This window comes from Fringilla coelebs (assembly GCF_963513975.1).
Source record: "Fringilla coelebs genome assembly, chromosome: 2".
Lineage (NCBI taxonomy): Eukaryota > Metazoa > Chordata > Aves > Passeriformes > Fringillidae > Fringilla > Fringilla coelebs.
The window spans coordinates 2,333,594-2,340,878 of NC_140029.1; the positions used below are offsets into that span (position 1 = coordinate 2,333,594).

Below are 7,285 nucleotides of genomic sequence, written 5' to 3' on the forward strand. Positions count from 1 at the left end.
GGGAGAGCCCGGATTGCTGTGGGATTCTGGAGAGGGGGAGCTGAGGCTGTGGCAGACCCTGAGGTGCCATCACTGGGGTTCTGCTGGCTGCACTGCACATTCCAGGGCTCGGGATGGGCTGCTGGCCACGGGAGCAGCACCACGAGCCCAGAGATCCCAAACGGGGGTGTGTGCCTGGATCCAGGTCCCAAAGACTGGGTCCTGGTCCCAAAGTCTGGATCTGGGTCCCAAAGACTGGGTCCTGGTTCCAAAGTCTGGATCTGGGTCCCAAAGACTGGGTCCTGGTTCCAAAGTCTGGATCTGGGTCCCAAAGACTGGGTCCTGGTTCCAAAGTCTGGATCCAGGTCCCAAAGTTTGGATCCAGGTCCCAAAGACTGGATCCCCGTTCCAAAGCCTGGATCCAGGTCCCAAAGTCTGGATCTCTGTTCCAAAGCCTGGATCCAGGTCCCAAAGTCTGGATCTCTGTTCCAAGGACTGGATCCCAGTTCCAAAGACTGGATCCCGGTCCCAAAGTCTGGATCCCAGTTCCAAAGACTGGATCCCGGTCCCAAAATCTGGATCCCAGTTCCAAAGACTGGATCCCGGTTCCAAAGTCTGGATCCAGGTTCCAAATTCTGGATCCCGGTTCCAAATTCTGGATCCAGGTTCCAAATTCTGGATCCCGGTTCCAAATTCTGGATCCAGGTTCCAAAGACTGGATCCCGGTTCCAAAGTCTGGATGAGTTGAGAACTCCAAAGAGCTTCACCCCTGGGGTGAGGGGTGGCCTTTCTGGTGGGGCATCTGCCAGCTCCTGGTTCCAGGAGTTCTGTGGGGTTCTGGATCCAGCACAGCCCCGTTTCTTACATGCCCAGGTCACTAAAGGAACACTTGTATGTTACTGGGGATGGGAATTCCTTTCCTTTGCTCCCACTTTTTTTCTCCTCCTGGCAGCTTGCTCAATGGTTTTCCCTTGTAGAGGAAGCAAGCACCAATTCCACAAAACTCCAGAAAGCATCAACAAGTGCAAAGCTGATCCCCTGAGTTCATAGTGTTCAGTGGAAGGAAAATATTTTACCGAACTGTCCCAATTTCCAGATTCTTCATCCTCTGCTTCCTTTCAAGAGTGAGTGGGCTTAAAACAATCTGACTTTGCAAACATGATGTAACCCAAATCTGGTGTTATTTTATCTGATCTTTACCATGTGTTTCACAGAATCACCCAGGTTGGAAGAGACCTTCAAGATCATCCAGCCCTGCCATGGCAGGGACACCTCCCACTGTCCCAGGCTGCTCCAAGCCCCAGTGTCCAGCCTGGCCCTGGACACTTCCAGAGGTCCAGGGGCAGCCACAACCTCTCCCAAGCACTTTAGTCCTGACTGATTTTCAAGGCTTCTTTTCAAGAACTTCTGTTCTCTGTGTTTTCCATGGAATGATAAAATGTGACCACATGAAACAAAGAGGCAGCTCAGGGCAGGGTGGAGGGCTGGGATTGCTCTGTCCATGAGCCCGTTTCTCCCACAGAGAGCCGTGAAAAGCAGCTGAGGTTCATTAGCAAGGCAGCCTAATTGGGCTGGAATTGCCAGGGATGGCAATAGAGGTGATAGCCCGAGCCTGGATGGATTTGAGAGCACCCCTGGTGATCAATACCACTGATTATGACATTTTTAAAATAAAATTGCTTGTCCTTGACTCCGGTGGAAGGGAGAACACCCTCACACATCCCACGGGTTGCAGCTGCTCTGCTCAATACCAAACACTTTGTGAAATGGCCAACAAAAGCCTTTCCTTGCCATCCCATCCCTCTGAGGGGGCAAAATCCCCCTGACTTTGATTCTCTTTGCTCTGGAGGCCTTTTAGTTAAAAGCTCTCTAATAGATTTGGGAGTATTGACAGTAATAATGAGCTTATGGGTGAAATTGTGACCTCAGGCAAGTCAATGGAGCAGGAATTCCAGCATTTTAAATATCCCCACATCTCTATGAAGTCTGTACATGTGCTCTCAACAGGTCAAATCTCTGCATTGATTCACTCCCCTTTCCAACAGTTTGCTTACCAAACATCTTTGAAGTGTTGAGCTAATGAAATTAATGTCTTTTCCTCCTGCTTAAAGCAGAAAATAAAATTAACCACCTTTTCCCCCAGGAAAAAGGAGGGAGGTTGGGTCTGTCCTGCCTTTCTTGTCCATAGAGCATTTTAAACCCGTTCAGATGTTTGAGTTTATGGGAAACTGCCTGAAGAACTGTCAGGATTCTCAGTGAAGGGTTTAAACATGACTTCTGAAGATTTGGAAAGGATGACCTGAATTAAGTTGGGAATCAACAAGTCCAGGTGCCCCTTTAGTGACAAGAATAGGAAATGTGGATAATAGGAATGTGGGGACCAAGCTGTATTTGTAATTTTAAGAGAACAAGTGAAAAAGAACAGCTCTGTCATGTTACATGGCAAAGCAAGGCATGCAAGGAAGGGATAATGTCATTTAGTAGATCAAAGAAAGAATGAAATAAAGAAGGAAAAGAAGAAAAGGGAAGGGAGGGAGGAAGGGAGGGAGGAAGGGAGGGAGGGAGGAAGGGAGGAAGGAAGGGAGGGAGGAAGGGAGGAAGGGAGGAAGGGAGGAAGGGAGGAAGGGAGGAAGGGAGGAAGGGAGGAAGGGAGGAAGGGAGGAAGGAAGGAAGGAAGGAAGGAAGGAAGGAAGGAAGGAAGGAAGGAAGGAAGGAAGGAAGGAAGGAAGGAAGGAAGGAAGGAAGGAAGGAAGGAAGGAAGGAAGGAAGGAAGGAAGGAAGGAAGGAAGGAAGGAAGGAAGGAAGGAAGGAAGGAAGGAAGGAAGGAAGGAAGGAAGGAAGGAAGGAAGGAAGGAAGGAAGGAAGGAAGGAAGGAAGGAAGGAAGGAAGGAAGGAAGGAAGGAAGGAAAAGAAAGAAAGAAAAAGGACAGACACTGGTGTCAGTTTTAGCATGGAGTAAGATCCCCTGGTTCACAGCTCTGTGAAAGAAACCATTTCTCTCTCTATTGACACCCAAGCACTTCCAGGAATTTTTGCCAGGATTTTTAAACTGCTCCTGCTCCTGTCACACATTCTGCCTGCTTGGGGATTGCTGCAGTAAGAACAGCCCTGCACAGGAGTGTTCCCAGCACACCAAAACCTGGCGAGGGAATGAGTTTATCAGTAGATGGCAAAGGCCCCCTATGACCCAGAGCCATTTCCTCCCTTGGAACTGTGCTCCAGCATTCACGGCTGTCCAAGCCCTGCCTCAGGCTGATATCCAATCACTTGGCAGCATCTCTTAGGATGGAAATCCAGGAAAAGCCCAAGGCTTTGACAGCCTTCACTGAGCTGAGAAAAGCATCCCAGAAATCCATAATGGACCATGAACAGATTGTCTCCATCTCCTCTAAGAAGCTGTTGTGCACTTTGTGTCCATTCCCTGCACCTCAGGGTCTGTCCCTGAGATGTTTGCAGGGTCATTGATCACGGAATTTGGGCTAGAGGGGACCTTAAAGATAATCCAGTTGCCATGGGCAGGGACACCTTCCACTGGTGTCCAGCCCTGTCCCAGCCCTGGAGGAGCTGGAGCTGCTGCAGAGCCCAGAGGAGGCTCCAGGATGAGCAGAGGGCTGGAGCAGCTCTGCTGGCAGGAAAGGCTGGCACAGCTGGCATTGCTCACCTGCACAGGAGAAGCTTTGGGCTGAGCTCAGGGTGGCCTTGCAGGGCCTGCAGGAGCCCCAGGAAAGCTGGAGAGAGACAATTTCCAGGGGATGCAGGGACAGCACACAGGGAATGGCTGCCAGTGCCAGAGGGCAGGGCTGGGTGGGATCATTGCAATGAGGAATTGTTCCCTGGCAGGGTGGGCAGGGCTGGGATGGAATTCCATCCCTGCATCCCTGGCAGTGCCCAGGGCCAGGCTGGACACTGGGGCTGGAGCAGCCTGGGGCAGTGGGACGTGTCCCTGCCATGGCAGGGGTGGCACTGGGTGGGCTTTAAGGTCCTTTTCAACCCAAACAGTTGTGGGATTCTGGGATTTTATGAATACACACACCAGGCTGCTCCCAGCCCCAGTGTCCAGCCTGGCCTTGGGCACTGCCAGGGATCCAGGGATGGAATTCCATCCCAGCCCTGCCCACCCTGCCAGGGAACAATTCCTCATTCCCAACATCCCACCCAGCCCTGCCCTCCTTCAGTTCAAAGCCATTCCCTCTTGTCCTATCGCCACAAATAACCAAAGTCAGGTCCCAGATCACTTTTATTATTGTTGGTCTCAGCAAATTGCTTAGAGAATCCCTTTATTTTTAAAAACAGTGGTGATGTTAACATGAAGCAGTGCTGAAAACCCTCTGTCCCAATCCAAATCAACATGAAGCCAAAGGCAATGGTGATCAACCACAAAAAGGAAGGTTCAGAGTGGAACCAGGGGAAATGTTGAAAATCTCCCAGCTCTGGAGGTGACACAAGGTGACAATATAATTGCAAACAGATTTTTCTTTTTGCCAACTGAAAAATTGTTCCCTCCTAGGTCTTGGAATTATTTTTTTTCAGTGTGTTGGTCCATCTGTTGAAAGTGGGACACCTATAAAGTTCTGGTTTAAGAAAAATCCATCGATTCTCTTTTTTGTCATAATTTTCTATCCTGCTATGTGTGCCTGGGACTTTGCTGTAATGTGAAATGGAGAGGGCTTGGGCTTCTTTGTTCATTATTTTAATTTTTGATTGTTTAAGTGCACTGTGGAACGGTGGAATTTTGTGAGGATTTTAGAAGGAAATGTCTGGATTTGGTACTTCTGACAAGCACTGGTCACAGTCCATGAGTGTTGGCATGAAGGGTACCTTGTGCCCCAGTGGAAGTTCCCCAGAAATCTCTGGATGGGATGGAAATATCCTTGCCAACCCTAATGCACCTTCAGGCACAAAATGCCAGCATTTATCCTAAGAAATGAGCACATTTCACTGCATGGGATTTATGAAATAGGATTCTAGAAACTGTTTTTCCACTCCCTATAATGCATAGATTGTGCAGAATGCTAAATCTGCTCAAAAGCTAAAAGTGACAAATTCGGAGACTTTTTCATTTTAATTTTTAAAGTATATTTAATATCAAATGTCTGGTTCCATTCTATTCCTGACATTTGTAAAAAACCCAATTCTGAGCCACTGGGAGGGTTTGTTTCCCTGGTGATGCATTTCAAAAAATGCACTGAAATTTTATTTTGATCAGGTCAAAACATTGTAATATAACTTCAAATATTGGCTGTAACAGGCTGTCAAATACATCTGTCACAGTGCCACTGAAATTCATATTTCAAGGGACTGCACAAAAACAAACAAAAAGTTAAGTGAAAGCAAAATTAATACCTTGTCATGACGAAACGTTCATGAGTTATGGAAATGAGGAAGTGAGCAGGCAATCACTGCTGGAAATCACTGTGTATCCCCAAGAAATTCCAGGTTTCAGGGAAAACTGTCTTTTTTTTGGGGAAGAAACCAAGAGATGTGGCCAGTTCTGCTTCACAGGGCACCGACTCCAAACCAAACTACAATTTGAAACAAAATACCTCTTGAATTACCTGGACAGCCGTGATGGGAGGCAGACAGGGATGTGCTGCCTTGGCAATATCCCAGCCTCCTTTGCCTTTATTTCCCAGGTTTTGCAGGCAGCAGTTCTGCATCCACATCCTTTCCTCCTCGGGGAAGAAGAGGAAGGAAGGACCAGTGGTAAACTTCAACCTCCATTCTGAGTTCTCTGGCGCCAGGCACAGAATTCCCGTGGCAGATCCCGGGAGGACTCAGACGTAGTCGCTCAGTCTGTAGCCGCTGTGGGATGCAGATGTCAGGGAAGGAGCGTGGTCGCCCTTGGGGGCACTGGGCGGCCTGGAGGACGGAGGCGGCTGGAATGGCGCCTCACTCCCGAGGCACGACGTGCACAGCAGGGCCCCACCCAGGATGGCGAAGGCCGAGGAGACAAACCCCAGATAAAGAGCCTGCCCTATCTCGTACTTCCTCCCGGCGGGCAGCGCGGGGTTGTAGAAATCCACCACGATGTCGTTGGTGCTCCACGACACCGGCGCCAGGCAGAGCAGCCCGGCCGCCACGAAGCCGCCGCCGCCGCAGCCGGCGATGGAGGCCTTGGCGGGGCTGCCCTCGGCGCAGCGCGTGCACCTCATGCCCACCACGGCCACGGCGGCCGCCAGCACGGCCAGCAGGCAGGAGGTGACCATCATGGCCCGGGCGGCGCGGAGGTCGGCGGGCAGCGCCAGCTGGGAGCGGTGCGCCTGGCACTGGTAGACGCCGGTGCTGTGCCACACGCACTCCATCCACAGCCCCTTCACGTAGGCCACGGCCGTGAGGATGTTGGTGCCCGTGTGGGCCGAGCGCCACCAGTGCGGCAGGATGGTGGCAATTAACGTCCCAATCAGGCCCAGCAGGCCGAAGGAGAAGCCCAGCAGCTCCAAGGCCCAGCTGGCCATGGGGATGTTTGTCCTGCTCCCTCAATGAGGCGCCTCCGCTCGGGTTGCCTTGGAAGGCGCGAGGTTTTCTTGGAAGATCCGCGGCTGCTTCGCCCCGACGCCTCCTGCTCTCCTAATAAAAGGTAATTGAGGGAAAAAAGAGTTAATGATTACCCCAAACATTGCCTCTCCAGCCAGTGAGGTGCGTTTCAAGCGCAGCGAGGGCAATAATTAGCATAGTTATCGCTGTTAATCGTGTTTTTGTGGAAGTAATGGGAAAGCCGGCTTCCCTCTTCCCTTATATAAACAGCCTTGTGCTGCCCGCTGGGAAGAGAACTCAAGACAATTTATGAAATGGAAAAAAAATATTTGAAATGCAAATATTCCTCTTCCCAGCAGGCTCTTCAAAAAAACAAACATGATTTCCTCTCTAAAGCGGAGAATTAGGTAGTGTTAACACTTGGAATGAAGGAGATTTATAAAGTAGGGAGCTGCAGGTTGCTTTACACGATGAAAACATTCCCAGAAGGTCATAGCAGGACTAGGAAAACAATAAGGGTGTATTTGCTCAAAGTAGGGAGCAAAAAGAGTGATTTAAAACCTGTGGAAGAGGATAACAAATATTGGATTAAAGTCGCTTTCCTGACTGGCCAGTATTTCTTGAGGTTGCATTTCAATAGAGTAACTCAAAGGGGAATAATTTTCCTTAGGATCTGGGGAGTTTCAGCTCGTGATTTCAGGTTGTGGGTGAAATGTGGAATCAGCTGAACGTCCTGGAGCTTCTGAGGGACAACACCTTCACAGTTTGGTCATGTATAAATCCAAGCTGGAAAACAAGGAATGGCAACTCTTCCTCCTGTATAAATCCCAGA

General features: G+C 49.9%; 1 protein-coding gene across 1 annotated transcript; it reads right to left on the minus strand.

The window, feature by feature from the left end:
- Positions 1-5,753: 5,753 nt before the first annotated feature.
- CLDN14 (claudin 14) lies at positions 5,754-6,434 on the minus strand (the record flags this gene model as incomplete). Its single annotated transcript, XM_084200978.1, has 1 exon — positions 5,754-6,434. The coding sequence occupies one exon, from the start codon at positions 6,432-6,434 to the stop codon at positions 5,754-5,756; it is 681 nt and encodes a 226-aa protein (XP_084057104.1).
- Positions 6,435-7,285: the final 851 nt, after the last annotated feature.